Source organism: Choristoneura fumiferana, chromosome 22 (genome assembly GCF_025370935.1).
Source record: "Choristoneura fumiferana chromosome 22, NRCan_CFum_1, whole genome shotgun sequence".
Classification (NCBI taxonomy): Eukaryota; Metazoa; Arthropoda; class Insecta; order Lepidoptera; family Tortricidae; genus Choristoneura; species Choristoneura fumiferana.
In genome coordinates this window covers 13,051,665-13,068,790 of record NC_133493.1, presented here as the reverse complement: position 1 = coordinate 13,068,790, position 17,126 = coordinate 13,051,665, and the positions used below count along the sequence as shown (strand labels likewise).

Genomic DNA, 17,126 nt, shown 5'->3' with positions numbered 1-17,126 from the left:
GTCGAGCGAGCGCGCGACACCAATCATTCATCTAAGTTTAGGCTATAACAAGCACTTATGAATGTCAAAAAAAAATCTACCACCGGTTCGGAAAATCTGTGTTGAGAAGAATCCGGCAAGAAACTCAACGAGGTATATTTTTAAACAGATTTACAATATTATTAAATGATATGTATATATCACAAGTATTTAACACAACTTTATTTTTAACACAGTAGGTTCGCTATTTGAAGTGATCGCTAATGCGGATCGGAATTATTTCCAAATATCCCTGTCCATGATATAATCATTAACTTTATAATACGCCTTAGATATTAATGTCTTCTTGACAATAGATCTGAATTTTGTATCTGTTTCATTTATAATATTTGTTGGAATTTTATTACAAAAACGTATGCAATTTCCCAGAAACGACTTTTTGGTTTTAGCCAGTCTGTAAGATGGAACTTTAAGTTTCCCTGTGTTTCTAGCCTTTGGCTTATCGACGTTAGTGGGAAAATCACATATGTTCTTCCTTACATACATGATTATTTCAAAAACATAAAGCGACGGCAGGGTTAGGATACCTGTTTTCTTAAAAAAAGATCTTTAAGATACACGCGTCTTCAAATTATAAATTGCTCTAATTGCTTTCTTTTGTAAGATAAAAATTGACTCAATGTCTGCAGCAGATTCCCATAAAATAAAATAATAAGAGTGTAGAATAAAATAAGAGTGAAGGTGTAGAAAATTGCTGTGGGATCTCAGGCTATAAAGTCTGTGTGTTCCTGCATTCCAATTAATGTAATGCCTAGGTTACCGCGGCACCAACAGTCAGGATCGTGGGAGTCCTCAAATAACGGTCAGGAGGTTGTTAATCGTTCTTTTGTATCCATAGTTATCTGTCGCCTCACCATCACCGCCATCTTCGAGGTTTGCAATATATTCGAAGTAATAAAAGGGTCGCTCTCGTATCAAACAGTATAAGTGTCGAGTTTTGGAGTAGCAGGGCTCGCATACTTAGGTATTGGAAGTCTGAATGTAATGTTTGTCAGAATGATTGGTCATAACTCTCTTTTCTCTGAACTCAATAGTTGTTCAGAATTGTTATAAAATAAACCTAACCTAAGCTATAGTTTTCTATAGGATGGCCATTTAAAAACTTCAGAAAATTGTATGGTTTCAGTGGGAAAAAAATTATGACAAACGATGATTCGGACAAATATTACGGTATGACTAGCGAAGAGTATGCGAACTTAGGCGCTCCCGTGATAAAAACATCTAAAGGTCGTGTGGTTTAGATACTATGACAATAAGCTAATGTCCTAACAAATTCTAATTAGCCCGCTAGTTACATTGCAGAAAATATTGGGCATGTATTCTTTTGTCAATAGGGAAATATATTTAATTATTAATTGAGACTATCAATAGATATTAAGAAAAAATAACCATAAGTAAAACTGAACTATAAACTTAATACCAACTAAATTAAATCTAAAAAAGGCCCCCCGTGGCATGGTGCCCAAGAGGCTGGCAGCATTCCCTCGTTGAATGGCGATGGTGATTGGTTGAGAGAGATAGCTGCCAGCCCTTTGGTCTCCAGTCGACCAAGTGCTTTTGCACTTCTTTAATTAATTTATGTGCGTCGGGCTCGGGACCCCAAGGTCCCGAACCCCAGTCCCAGATCCCAGGGGCTCGAAACGCACAGCAACGAAGTTGTATGCGGAATCGAGCCCTGGTATTTTAATATTTTCCTGCTCTCGGCTGCTTATTCCCCTTTGTCAATTAAACGTTAAATCATAATATGTCCAATACATCTTCCATAATGTTTTTTTTTTTACCAGGCAATTACCAGATTTTATGCTAGTGCAGGCGCGTCGCAAAATAATACTGTACGAGTCTGAGTCTGTCTTTCTTCTGAGGTAAAATGGAAGTATTAAAATTGAGATACATGAAAAGGATTCAGTTTACCCTGGGCAGTGTAGGAGCATGGCCAAGCCACATATTTGAAGACACTCCGACCAAAAAATGGACAGTGATACGTCGATATGGCTATACAAGTTTTTTGTTCACTCTCTGTAGCATAGGAATGGTGGCACAGGTGACGTACTTGTTCAAGAACAAGGGTATACTGAAGTTTATTTACTTGGGTCAAACCTGTATAACTTTACTGATGAGCTGCGTCTTTTGTGTGAGTATATGTATTCATATAGAAACAAATAAAGAAAAAATATATTTGTTTACCGTCATAAAAAAAACATTACAAGACATACATGACGCTAAATAGGTCCCCACAGTTTACTAATGTTTCGGCGAATACTGTTTGGCAACCTGTTTCATTTCGCAACTTTTCATTTCCCAACTGTTTAATATTTCTGAAACTGTAAGTATTTCAGGATTTTTATAAAACTGACCTTTTTTTGCCCGGGGGAAATCTGCCACCAGATACCCCATCATCACGGGGAGGCGATGAGGTTATGTGGGGTTTTTACCCACTAAAACCCCCGGGATGCTCATTCCTCGCCGCCCTGCCAGCGACGCAGCGGTACAACGGTATAACCCGCTACATCGCCAGGAGGCGGTTATCCGTTTCCGGATTCATCTCCTGGGGGAGCCATTCTTAAACCCCCTTTCCCACCAATGGCATGCTAGGAACATTTGGCACGTCATTCTCCTCGAGGCCTTGCAGTTGCGGGTCACGGACGTCCCCTAAGGTCCTTAATTAAGGTGAGAGCTGGCGCGATCTTGGGCGATACGCCGGCGCCCAGCTCTCTTGCGGCGCACAGGGTCTGCTAGCGAGTTAGACTCCCTGGCCCGCTCGGCGCTTTCATTTTGTGACATCACTTCCTCACAGAAGAAAATCGCCGCTCTCCACGCTAATCGCCGCTCTCCACGCAATCGCCGCTCTCCACGCTTATAAAACTGACCTAACCTAACATAAAGGATTCTACACGATGGCTCTGAAATAAATCCTGAAATATTTATAGTTTTAGTTTGCGAAATGAAACAGGTTGTCAAACGTTACGTTGTCAAAAGGCGGTACCCGGGTGGGTCCCCACTCAGCAAAATGCCACGGCAAGCCGTAGCGCTGATTTTCAGCGAGGACCTTCTAAGAACTAAATGTCAGATTACTTTTACCAATAGAGATGAATACAACTCTTTCTTAAGTCACTACATTCTTGACAGGTATAATCGTCGCATGAGGATCTGAGGCCGTATTGCCTACCGTTTCTTGTGCTCATGATCGCAATCATGATTACGATTGCGAGCATCAGAAACATTAGGTAATACGGCCTCTGTACTGAATCTTGAACTTGATTTTCTTGGGAAACTTTTGCGGAGTTCGTAGGGAAATATAGAGTCGCAAATTGAACTGACAATGGACGGGCCATATCGCTTGAAGAACGATAACCATTTGAGGAGAAAAATCCTCGAGTGGCGATCACTAACGCGGAAGACGAAGCGTTGGCGGGCCGACCACTAGGTGGACTGACGACATCGTGGGAGTGGCGGGCAACAAGTGGATGCAAGTGGCGAGTTGTCGTTGTCGTGTTCTAAGGGGGAAGCCTTTGTTCAGCAGTGTCTTCCAGCTGATGATGATGAATAGAGTGTCGCGGCCCACTTCCATATTAGGTCCCTGAGTTCCTTTTACGATACTCACGGGAAGAAATGGGTCCCTCCTATTCTAAAATCTATTGCAAAATCGTGTTTTTAACAGCTTATAAAAAAAATGTATGTTGATTGATCGTGTCATCGTCTCTATTGTCTGTGTATTTCTATTGTTATATATTTTTGTATGTAACACTTTATTTTTCGCTATAACTGTTTCAGCAAAGAACAACTTTGCCCATGCTTACTACGTATCATGGAATTTTGAAGGACTTTATTTCGAAATTTCATCTGACACATCACAAACACACGTCCGAATTTTCATTACATGTGAGTTTTATTGTAAGACTATCTTAATAATTAGGTATATTTATCCGTTGCTCAGTACGTTACTACGTTACGTACGTTGCTACGTTACTACGTTACGTACGTTGCTACGCATAACACAAGCTTTGCTAAGCTTACTTTGGGACTAGGTCAATTGGTGTGAATTGTCCCATGATATTGATTTATTATTATTATTATCTTTATTTGCATTCATTCTTAGGATTAGGTTTTTATAATAGTTATAAAAAGTAAAATACAGAAAAGTACATACAAAACAAAAATATTATAAAAACCTAACCTAGTTCATCAAAGGCCTTTACATCTATGACAGACGATGAAATGTGCCGCATCGCGTCTTGTCCAATCTTGATTTGAATTGAGTCTTTCTAAAATTAGCCGCCTGCTGGGTGCGTCAGTGAAAAAGCTAACAATTTTTTATTTCAGACCTATAACAGAGTGAATAAGCTTTGTGAAATGGCGACAATTATACAGCACATCCAACTTTTCACGTCCGCATTAATGTTCAACATAGGACCTATATACAGCAACTATAAAAGCGGAATGTTCAGTTCAGACGAACCCGTGAATGGTACTTTTGAACATTCCGTCTCATATGCTCTTCCATTTGCCCAAAACAATAAGGCTTGGTACACCGTAATCTGTTTATACAACTTTTACGTCTCATACAATGTGGGTTGTATGTTCTGCTGTCATGACCTCCTGATTTGTTTGATTGTGTTCCACATTTGGGGGCACTTGAACATTTTTGAGCACAACTTGAACTTTTTTCCGAGGCCTAATACTGACGATGCTAGAACGGTGCCGCTAAGGTATTCGTATGAAGAAAACAAACAAGTAGCTCAGAGACTTCAGGATATTGTAAAATACTACATTATAATAAAGGAGTAAGTTATTCTACTATTACAAGCGAGTTATATTATAGTTAGTTGAAATTTATACACTAAACACCGTTCCAGTCACACTCCGTTTTTACAGAAGCACAGAATAAATAATAGTACTAAGTGTGAATCCGTTAGAAGTGGTTTAGAACTTCATGTGTTTCTAATTCTTACAATGCATACCTGAACTCTTTTTTAATTCATAGAACGCATTTCTAATTCTCAAAATCATAACAGAATTTCGTAGAACTACTGGCCGTTAGGACTTTAAAGTTTTGGCTAGAGTGGCGACTTATACCGGAAGACGAAGTGTTAGTAGGCATCCAGCAAGGAGGATGGACGATCTGATAAAGATCACGGGACGTCGTTGGCTGCGGCTAGTAAAATCTACGTTGTCTAGATCAGCAGGGGATCAGCAGGGGTCTCTAGCAGCAGAACAGTGCTCTTCTCGGGAGACTTAGATGATCCAAAACTTGGGGCTTAGCTTAAATACCTAATAACTGTGATTGTTGCAAATTTCACGTCACCCAAATTAGCTAACCGTTCACAAAGACAAATCTTTTTCAATTTTATTCTGATCAGTGAGGAGCAGCAAATTCATTTGATATAATGATGATATAATAATAAATTTATATGCTTTCCGACCCGTGTGTACATTGCAGGTTCTTAGCAAACACTTCTAGCGCGTACAGCGTTACGCTGTGTGTCTACTACGGCTTTCACTTGGTTAGCGACTGCGTATTGCTGCTGGAGTGTTCTACGCTGGTAATGGTCTTATTTATCCTGTGTCCTTTTCTAAATAATAATATTCTTTTAAGATGCCACCGTGATGTAATCGAGCTTCACCGATATAGCCAAGCGAATTAGCTAGTTGAAATGGAAATATAGCACGGAGAACAGATGGCCGTTGCGGCCGAAAAGTTCTCGGGAGACAGCTGATCGGTTAGCGCGGCGTAGGACGTCACGGAGATAGCCGGAGGACCTGGTAAAAGCCATGTGGTCTCTTGCCTTCATTAGTTCCCACAGCGATGAACCGTTCCAAGCTTTCATAAGTAGACAATAACAATTATTTTTGAACATGTCTTTTAATACTGGTCAGGTGAATATTGCTTGACTATATCTACTGCTTATTCTTAAGCGAATATGTTGTTTTACAGGATCCAGGTGCTGTGGCAACATACGGTTTACTGACGTTGGTGGTTTATCAACAGTTAATCCAATTATCAGTGATATTTGAGCTTATTAGCTCCAAGGTACGCTTGCGGTCTTTTAAGGGTCAAATTGCATGAGAAGGGAATATTCTTCTTTCTTAAATTTAAGAGTTACGCTACCGGTGGAGTAACCGCCACTGTACACGGTCTTCGCTAGCTGTATGACTTCTTAATACGATACGATACGATTTCTCCTTCACCTGATCAAAATTAATAGGTACAAGACACTGATACGACACGACAATATCTTTTTAAATCTGCTGGAAGGAAAAGCAAAAAGAAGGCGGGACAGAGGAAGGCCAAGATTGACCTATTAGTAGGATTATAGTGTATGTTTTCTATTCAAATTCCAAATTGTTTCACGAATCCTTTTTCGGACAGACGGATCCTCTGGTCAACGCGGTGTATGGTTTACCGTGGGAGTGCATGGACAACAGCAACCGACGGACGGTGCTGATCCTGCTGCAGACTGTGCAACAGTCTCTGGCACTGAAAGCCTGCAACATGGTACCAGTCGGAGTGCAGACTATGCAGGCGGTAGTCACAATTAATAATCATCATCATCGTCATCATCATCGAAAATACAAACTGAGACATGGATGCACAAAAAAACCAGAAAAAGAGACCAGCGCTGGAAATCGAACCCAGGTCCTCAGCAATCCGTGCTGCGTGCTATAGCCCCTACACCACCGCTGGACAGGAATCTAGACACAAATTCTTCCTATGCATATATATCTCAGGTTGCTTATTTCTACTACGCTACTTATGCAGCAGCACTAGCGACATCTATGTTCCGCTCTCATCGAGAGACGTTACACTCTTTCGGAACCAACCGCTCACACAGACAAGAGATGACTAAGCAATCAAATTATGATTGGTTTTTTGGAGTCTTTTTGTATTTTTTGTCTTTTTGTATTTTTTATTTCAACTCCAAATTTGTTACTTTTACGGGTATCCCGTGAAACAATATCGAAAATACAAACTGAGACATGGATGCACAGAAAAACCAGAAAACCAGAAGAGTAACAAATTTGGAGTTGAAATAAAAAATACAAAAAGACTCCAAAAAACCAATCATAATCATCATCATCGTTGCCCGCGACTCCGTCTGCGTAGAAATCGTTTATCGCTATCCCGCGGGAACTATGCAATTTTCCAGGATAACAACTATCCTACGTCCTTCCCCGGAACTTGAACTATCTGTTTACCGAATTTCATCTATAAACCGGTTCTGCGGTTTAGATTAGACGTGATGAACAGAAGAATTATAAACTTTCACAGTTATAATAATATTAGTTTTTTTTTATAGAAACATGATTTTTTATTAGTGGGATAGAATAACATATAGTTTTTATCCCGGAAAATTGTATAGTTCCCACCGGATAGTGATAAACGAGTTCTACGCGGTAACGCCTAGTTTTACAATATTTTTACCAGTGTCTACAATATTATAATCAAATTTAAATTACTTAAAAGCTTTTTCAATGTTTATAGTTCATTAGAACTTGAATAATTAATCCCATCGTTACTTTCCACTTTTCCGTATGTCTCTATCTATGCAATACATATTATTCAATGGCCTCCCGCCATCATACCTTCTTCTTGTCTGACTCCGGAGTAAAGGGGCTACCCGAGGTTTTCATCGATTTTTGACAAGTTGTGAATCGTATCTCCTACTTTTGCACTACAGGTAGAATTATAAGTCAAACGGCTATCGGCTCTCCAATCTTTTATCTCCATATTTGTCTACCGGATTTTGAAAAAAATGAATACTTCATTTTGTATTATTTTTTAACATTTTCTGAAAAAACACTTATTTCGTATCTCTATTGACGTGAAAGATCTAACATATACGAAATCTACATATTTGGTTTCATCTTTGACGTCTCTATAAACTGGTCGAGGGTTTTTATTTGAAACTACGAGTAATTAACACAAAAGTTATGGCCAGATAACCAGTTTTTTGGCCTAAAATTGTTCAACTTTGATGCCAAATATCTCAAAAACAATGAACTTTGAAGTAAATATGGGATACTGTATTGCTTAAAGCCGTTGTTGATAATATAATAGTTAATTAGTAGGATCTTATGCGAATAAAATTCTATTAACAGTAGAAAAGAGTTCCGAACGCGTTTGCTTAAGACTACGATATGAAACTGAAGCGACAAGTTAGAAAAACATAGAATACTTTAAAAAAATGCGATACTAGTGAAATTTTAAAATAATTCGCCCCAAATTAGGGAGCCAAGGGGGTTATAGGCCAAAAATATAAAGTTTTTAGTAAGAAATTTCCAAAGTTTGTGACAATCTTCACGTGGTTTTGGTTGTTGGTGAGGAGGGCTTCTCCTGTCACTGGATGCAGGCAACAATCCCGACACCAAAGCGACGACAAATTAAGCCCGCAATCGTGTGCGGAGCGCAGTACGATGTCCTCAAAAAAATCCACACCGTAAGGTGGGAGCTGAAAAGATAAAAGAGACTAAGAATTTATTCAAACCATGAGCCCTATCAAAACCTAAATTCACAACAAAACAAAAAACTTACCCGAAACTAGCAAAAACAGATCCGGCTTTTAATAAAAGGGAGGTGACTACGTGCCACCAGCTCGCAGCAGTTGGAGAAACAATTAATTCGCCAGGTTAGAACAATTAACACATCAGAACACCATTATATGTGTCTCACAAAAGAAATCCCAGGAATATTAAACAAAAATATTATTCCAAGGCACTATTGCCAAATCATCCACGGGAAAACACATTTGACAAACCAAATTTTCGCGTCCTTTGTTCCACATTTCCAGGATACCAATTCAAACCTTTTAAAAAAAAATCAAGAAGTCAACCGCAACTAAACGACCAATACGTATAAGCAAAAATAGGTTAACACTCAATTTCAAAAAAGAAGGTTACATTGCATGCAGCAGAATTATGCTGCAGTTATCCCCCTACTAAAATAAAAAATAAAACTTTAAACCAACCAAAAGAATCAGACTGTATAATAATTCTAACCGAAAACCACCATACCGAAATTAACGCCTTAAGCTAAAATTTGAAGCATTAAATAAAAACTAAACCAAAAGTTGCAAACATGAAACAACCACAAAGAACGACGACAACCCTAATACTACCCTACCGCACAAACGATAAGTAAACCCTAAACCAAGTACGACGAAACTTAAAACGACTAGGTGACAACCCTAATGTGAAAGACAAACAGAAACAGAGACTACCTTTGCCAAACGAAAAACTAACTTATTCAATAATATAGCAACCGTTAATATACAACCCGAAAGAGTCCACTAATCCTATTTGATGTCAACAGAAACCAAGGTTAAACCTAAAAGAAACCTACCTAAAACTATACACCAGTGTAGAACTAACCACTGATTAGAGCAGCTTTACGACCCGCTGCCTAACCGTTGATTGTCCCCACAACTATACCCCAAGCTAAAAACCTTTTTTACAACACTAAAAGCTAACTTACAAGACAACGAACCTAACACAGACATTAATTATCAGACAGAATCAATAATTAAATAACAAACTGTAATACAACAAGGTCTAGATTCACTGAAACTCGACGAAAAGTCAAACAGCGATAGAATAAGTTCACAAACTAACTACTATGTACACCCAAACACCTAGGCTCTAGACACCTTGCTAAAACGATAGGGGAACACGGAAACTACGTTCGAAATTTTTAAAAATTAATAAATTTGTTTCGACCACAAAAACAATTGAACTACGCCAGCCCATCGGCGTAGGACAGTGCAGGGCCGTAATTGGGTGTATCCTTTTTTACGCCTAGATCAAAGAAAATGTAAGTTGCATATATTGTACTGAATGCTTGAGGTACTGTGAGGCGATGGACGATAGATGTTCTACTGTTCCAGTATAATTTGTTTGTTATCTGTTAGTGTTTATTCGTTAAATCAATAATCTTTCATAGTTAGTTTAAATAAATAAATATTGAACACAACTGATGAACTCACAAACATACATAAAGATATAAAGTAGATATAAATTAAAAAACTGAAACGTACAAAGGGTGTTCAGTTCACAGATCTAAGGGAAGAATAATATGCCTGAATCATAGTACCCAAAATGCACCAACAATGTTACAAGGTTTGATAAAACGACATTATAATAACCTAAGAAAAATGTATATCCGGGAGAAACTAACCGAATTGAACCCGCTAAAACAACAGGGCAGATAGAATGCCAAATTAGAATTTAGAAAATGCCGATTTAGAAAACCGCAGAGGTAGTTCAAACTATTTCAAGATATCCTTGTTGTGATACCTCCCAGTACAGGGTGAGTCCATATCCGATAATTCGTAAACCTGTGGAGAAATAACGTTTGAAACACGACAACATATTTGAACGAGAGAAATTTCTCCGCCATACAATATCGCCAACATTTAATCTAATAGAATTCCTACGCGAATTGTAACGTCTGGCATTGCGCTGAAATCCTAAAACGAGAGCGTCTTCAACTTTAGCATAAATTTCACGTAGAGCCAGTAGATTAGTTGCACGTTCGTCCCGACTGTCAACTAAACTTGAGTCTCTAGTCTGAACGTTTGAACGTGGGTTAACCATATCGACTTCACGTCCGTATATTAGGAAATTAGGCGTATAACCTGTAGCTAAATTGATACAAGAGTTGAGATATAAGGCGACCTTAGGAAGACATCTAGCCCAAGAACGGCGATCGTTATCGACCAAGATACTTAACGCCACTACCACGGATTGATTGTAACGTTCAACAACGCTTGCGTTTGGACTATAATATGGTGTGAAGCAAGGTTCGGGTATACCGTATGATGCCAAAAATCTCCTGAAAGCAACACTCTAAAAAACACTGGCGTTATCGCATAAAACGTGAGCAGGCCTACCGTAACGCAGGAAAACCTCTGATTCTAACGCCGAAGAAATTGAGGCAGCGTCGAATCTTTTTAAGGGGACTAACCAAACAAACTTTGAAAAGACATCGACCATAGAAAGGAATAACGATAGCCATAGAATGCAACAGGGAGTGGGTCGATAAGGTCGATTGATAGTAAATCCATAGGAGCGGAAACTTGCCTTGGATATAACATCTGACCGCGTGGCTGGGTATTCGCAATCTTGTAAGCTTTACAAACAGCACAACCAGAAATAACTGACGAAATATCTCGAAGCATATTAGGCCAGTAATATAATTCCCTAGCCTTGAGATAGGTTTTCACCACACCGGGATGGATATTAGGGAACGAATCATGTAACTCGTTGATCGCATCTGCTGTCTTCTCAGTAGGCAAAACAATACGGCACTGAATAGGTCTTAAAAGATTATCGACAGGCATCCTGCGTACAAGAACACCATCATTTATACTGTAAGCTTGAAACATTTGAGGAGTTTCCAAAACACCGCGATAAATTTTCCTATACCATTGATCTGAAGTAGAGTTCGGCCCTTGATCAAATGAAATAAGATTAATGTGCTGACGAGACAAAGCGTCCGGAACGATATTCAAAGTACCCGGCTTGTGTTGAACTTCGAAGTTATATTGAGATATAAGGGTTGCCCAACGTGCTAGTCGCCCAGTGGGGTTATCAAGGGTAAGTAACCACTTCTACGCTATAGGGTCAGTCACAATGGTGAATTTCATACCATCGAGATATCCACGGAAATGTTTAATAGATTCTAAAACAGCGAGAAGTTCGCGCTCAGTTGTGCTATAATTGCGCTCAGCCTTTGTGAAGAGACGTGAATAATAAGCGATTGGATGTTCAACGCCATCTAACGACTGCGCTAGTACCGAGCCAAGACCAACTGACGAAGCGTCGCATTGAAGAATAAAAGGCTTAGTGAAATCGGGACATGCCATAACGGGCGAATCCATCAGAGCCTTTTTGAGGTTGATAAACGCAGCAGAAGCAGCCTCATTCCAATCGATGACATCACGACCTTTTTTCTTCCCTAAAAGAGCAGTCATAGGAGCAATTATCGATGAAAAATTATTGACGAAGCGCCTATAATATGAGCACATTCCTATAAACGCACGAAGTGATTTGGCAGAAGTTGGGGTCGGATAATCCCTGGTAGATTTTAGCTTCTTGGGGTCGGTTTGTAGACCATTTTCATCCATACTATATACTATATATACTATTATACTATAATATTATAAATGCGAAAGTAACTCTGTCTGTCTGTCTGTCTGTCTGTTACGCTTTCACGCCTAAACCGCTGAACCGATTTTGATGAAATTTGGTACAGAGGTAGAATAGACCTTGGGAAAGAACATAGGCTATCTTTTATCGCGAAAAAGAGGTTTTAAGGGGTTGAAATAGGGGATGAAAGTTTATAAGACGAAAGATTGTTGCTGTCGAAGTTAAAACCATGATACTTGGCATTTAGGCACTTAATAAGAAATAAATCGATATTTGTTCAAGCGTTTTTGAAAATTCTTCCTATTAGGGGGTGAAATAGGGGATGAAAGTTTATAAGACGAAAGATTGTTGCTGTCGAAGTTAAAACCATGATACTTGGCATTTAGGCACTTAATAAGAAATAAATCGATATTTGTTCAAGCGTTTTTGAAAATTCTTCCTATGAGGGGGTGAAATAGGGGATGAAAGTTTATATGGAAGATCGTCATTGTCGAAGATAAATTCATGGTTCTCTATGAAACTTGGTATTTGGGCACGTGATAAGAAATAAATAGATATTTGTTAGCGCGTTTTTTTAAATTCTTCCTGTGAGGGGGTGAAAACGGGGATGAAACTTTATATGGAAGATCGTCATTGTCGAAGATAAATCGATAGTTCTTTTTGAAACTTGGCATTTGGGCACTTATAAGAAATAAATAGATATTTGTCAAGCGTTTTTGAAAATTTTACCTGCGAGGTGATGTTAGCAGAGGGGATGATGCAGTGTTAGCAGAGCCTTCTAAGCTCAAGCAAAATGTACGCAATGTGGGGTAATTTTAGAGGGCTTATTGATATAGACAGTCAGACATGAAAAATTATCAGAATTTTCTTATTTATTGTGCTATATAATATAAGAGCTACCTTTATGCAAAATTCCAGGTTTCCAGGCCAGCCGGAAGTACCCTATTACTTTTTCTGTTAAGGCTATTTACATGGAAACACCTTTTTAATGACTGTAGCTTTTGATTGCCTTGACTAAGAAGTTTGTTTTTTTCACAGCTTCGGGACTATTTACCTGAGTTTAGGGTTTCAATTTCAACTCGATACCGATACTCCACGCGTTTACGAGATAAAGGGTCTTGACAGACAGACGGACAGACGTACAGCGAAGTGACCCTATACGGGTTCAATTTTTTTCTTTTGAGCTTCGGAACCCTAAAAAACATTTTCAAAGTTCGACCTATTTACTTGAAAATATGGGGATGAAAGTTCTTAAGGAATTCCAAACAAATTACTATAAGTATATTTATCGGAAATATGTGTAGCTATGCTTAGTAAAAATGCCGTCTTAATTATAATCCTACCCTCCTAACTTACAATAAAGGACGTAAGGTGTCAAGAGTTCACTATGAAGAATTAAACAGTCCTTTTGTGTTGGCAGGGTAGAATACAGGTCGTATTGCTAAAATGTGGCTTCCGCAAAATATTTATGTTTTACCAAAGAACATGGGTGGATGGATGGAAGAACAAAAAAAAAATTAGTTTATATTTATAGCAGTGCTTTAAAATATATTATTTACAGTAAACCGTAGAAGTTTCTATGCGTTTTTATTGGCAAAAAATAGGTATCCTAAATAAATTAAATACATCCCAAAGTTACTATTCCACGCGGACGAAGTCGCGGGCAAAAGCTAGTTTACTATATAACCAAGATATCTGAGCTCCGGTTTACAAAATTCGCACTTTTTCAAGTTAACTGTGAGACCAGCTTGAGTAAGTCTTTCTAATACTTTACGTAACAAGCGGAGATGACTCTGGAAGTCGCGAGAAACCAGGATCAGATCGTCTACATAGCCGAATACGAAGTCCTCAGATTCTGAAGTAAATTCAAAATTAACGATTTTATCAGTCAGCCTTTGCATTTCGGATGCGGCGTTGGTCAGCCCAAAGGGCATGCGCACGAACTCGAATAAACCGCGTTGCAGAACTAAAAATGCCGTCTTTTCACGTATATGCAAAAATAGGTTAACACTCAATTTCAAAAAAGAAGGTTACATTGCATGCAGCAGAATTATGCTGCACTGCCTGTTATGCACGGACGTATCGACCCATGGCCATGACAATGGTGAAAGCTATAGGGACAGTAAAAGTGTTAAAATGGAATTTAAAAAAAAGTCACAGACAAAATATTTTTCTTCTAACTTTTAATACAGTTGCAGTCAAAAAGACCAATCTATAATATAAAAGTGAACCGCGAGAACGGGAAAAAAAAACGAGATAGAGCAGGATGGCGCTCTACAACAGCATTTTGACACGTTTCTCCCAAACAACGCATTATTTCTCTAGAATTTTAAAGCAATTCGTTTCTTTCACATTTGTACATTTTGTATATTAAGCAAATTAAAATCACAAGTTCGAAGGTCGAGCCAAAAACGAGCGATCTATTATCTATGCCAGTGTTGCCATTCAGGGAAAAAGAAATCTATTCATTATCCTGCATTGCAGTCCGTAAATCTCTTTACCCATTCATTGCCGCGCGCCAGATTACGCTGCAGGGCTACTACGAACCTCGAAACTCGAAGTTCGTGTCGTGCGGTCCCTCTGACACTTATACTATTTAATAAAGAAGCGAAAAAGAGGGACGGTACGATACGAACTTCGAGTTTCGTAGTAGCCCGGTACCTGGATGTCTGAAATAACACAAAGGCTACTTTTATTCCAATATTCCCACGGGATAGTTGTTCTTAACACAACACCTCAATGTAGATTACGATATAAATTTTGGGATTTCCCACGGGAATTTTGTAAAATCCCGGAATTTCAATAGTAACTCCCAGATTGAATAGTTTACGCGTGCAAAGCCTCGGGTAAACTCTAGTTAATACTTAAATTCGAATTATATTTTCACCACAATATGACTCACGAACCGACAATTTATTGCATGTAATTGTTTTACTACCATAATAAGGTTCACAGCCTATTTTTGTTTTTTCAGCCTCTTCGTATAAGTAAAACAAAATGGTAACGAAATCCTTCCACTTCACCCATATCAACTTAAACTCTGTTATTGTTCACATCTTCAACATCAGAGGAAACTCGACACCCTCCCAATTAACTTATCAGGGACAGCGATAACAAACCAAACCTTTTGACAAATAAGCTTTTTGTAACATAACACTGCCCTTGTGCTTTTAAATCATCTTGCATAATGTGCATCTTGCTCGCTAATCCTGCCGTGAAGCAGCAGTGCTTGCACTGTTGTGTTTCGGCGTGGAGAGTAAGACAGCCGGTGAAATTACTGGCACGTGAGGTATCCCATCTTAGGCCTCTAGGTTGGCAACGCGTCTGTAGTACCCCTGGTGTTGCAGATGTTTATGGGCGGTGGTGATCTCTTACCATCAGGAGACCCATTTGCTCGTTTTCCATCCAGTCAAATAAAAAAAAATAAAAAAATTCCAGCAGCGATAAGTTTTTTGAACTTTTGAAAAAATGCCAAAGTATTCGATTTCGGGTAAAAGCTAATATTAAAACTGGTATTTTTAACCTCCGATGCAAAAAGAGGGTTGTTATAAGTTAGATGCGAATGTCTGTCTGTGGCATCGTAGCTCTTAAACGGATTTTAATTGATTTTAACTGAAAAATTGTATTATTGTCGTCTTGTACCGACATTAATTCAATATTTTTTTTTATTACTATTACTACTTTTAAATAAACTTTGACTTTGATATTGAACTTTGAAATTACAATGTCGGAGGTTTTGTATTTTTTTCTAAGTTGGTTAGATTATTGTTGTACCCTTTTTACTCGCTGCGTTGTATGCTCGATACCTTAAAGGAGTGGCCATACTGCTGTTCAAAATACGGAGACGGCACGGAATCGCAGTGACGTGCCGTAAGCGTCACGATCACGATTTTATCGCATGCCCTCCACACCGCTGCTTAAAGTACTATACGCAAACGATGCGGAATCACAATGACGTATCGCAAACATCACGACTTTGGGTAGAGAGCATGCGGTAAAGTCCTGATGTTTACGGTACGTCACTGCGATTCCGCACCGTTTGCGTACCTATTTTAAGCAGCGGTGTGCAGAGCATGCAATAAAATCGTGCCGGTTACGCCACGTTATTGCGATTCCGCACCGTTTGTGTATTGATAAAACCGGTACGCATACGATGCGTCACTGCGATTCCGTACCGTCACCGTTTTATATGCAGCAGTGTGGTCGCTCCTTAATACGGTTAATTATAAAGTCTCTTTGTTCTTTCACTTTAATTAAAGTAATGCATAGGTTACCTTGATTCCAACGTTCACACTCTAGAGTAAGGACTTGACGTTCTTACTCGCATGTTTTTATATTTATGTTTCAATATCATCATATCAATATAATAGATGATCTTACTTGCATAGCTTTACATCTACCAGTTTAAATATTTATTCCAAAAAAATAGGTGTTTCAAAATTATCTAAAATTTTATAGCAAATAAAATGGATGTGTTCGATATGAGATACATGAAAAGAATCCGGTTAACACTGAGATGTATTGGTGGATGGCCCAACCACATGTTCGAAGATGTTCCTGCCTCAAAACTGTCAGTTATATCAAGATATGGCTACACTTGTCTCTTGTGTACGCTTTGTTGTTTTGCAATAGTCGCTCAGATCACGTACTTGAGGAAGAATATGGAGACTCTGAAATTTATAGACTTGGGCCAGACATACTTGACCATATTGATGTCCTTCGTATATTTAGTAAGTAGAATCATTTACAATCATGCTCGGAAAAGATCTTTTTAACTCCCGATGCAAAAGACGTTGCAAAATTGTTTAGCATCTTATGCCTTGAAACCCTCGCTACGCTCAAGCATTCTATTTAATCCTTTAATCCTTCTCTAGCGTGGCTTTTAATACATAGACTTTTCAGCTTAAATGACAAATAACACAGTGTAAATGTTTCAGCAAAGAACA

The 17,126-nt window shown here is 38.7% G+C and overlaps 1 protein-coding gene across 4 annotated transcripts; it reads left to right on the top strand.

Annotated features, from left to right (window-relative positions):
• Positions 1 to 845: 845 nt before the first annotated feature.
• Positions 846 to 16,764, top strand: LOC141440499 (uncharacterized). Of its 4 annotated transcripts, none has more exons than XM_074105022.1 (8): positions 846 to 912; positions 1,824 to 2,170; positions 3,811 to 3,918; positions 4,360 to 4,820; positions 5,477 to 5,579; positions 5,972 to 6,067; positions 6,407 to 6,562; positions 16,639 to 16,764. In XM_074105022.1, exons 2-8 carry the CDS (start codon positions 1,907 to 1,909, stop codon positions 16,663 to 16,665), a joined length of 1,215 nt encoding a protein of 404 aa, XP_073961123.1. In that variant the 5' UTR covers positions 846 to 912; positions 1,824 to 1,906; the 3' UTR covers positions 16,666 to 16,764. The 4 variants fall into 4 exon arrangements, with proteins under 4 accessions (XP_073961123.1, XP_073961126.1, XP_073961124.1 ...); XM_074105025.1 differs by having other exon boundaries at positions 887 to 912; positions 2,062 to 2,170; XM_074105023.1 differs by lacking the exon at positions 846 to 912 and adding an exon at positions 966 to 1,003.
• Positions 16,765 to 17,126: the final 362 nt, after the last annotated feature.

Coding starts and splice junctions, on each gene's coding strand:
- LOC141440499 (XM_074105022.1), top strand. CDS start 1,907: ATGGAAGTATTAAAATTGAGATACATGAAAAGGATTCAGTTTACCCTG. Junction 3,919..4,359: donor CGTCCGAATTTTCATTACAT/GTGAGTTTTATT, acceptor TTTTTATTTCAG/ACCTATAACAGAGTGAATAA. Junction 6,068..6,406: donor TTGAGCTTATTAGCTCCAAG/GTACGCTTGCGG, acceptor TTTTTCGGACAG/ACGGATCCTCTGGTCAACGC.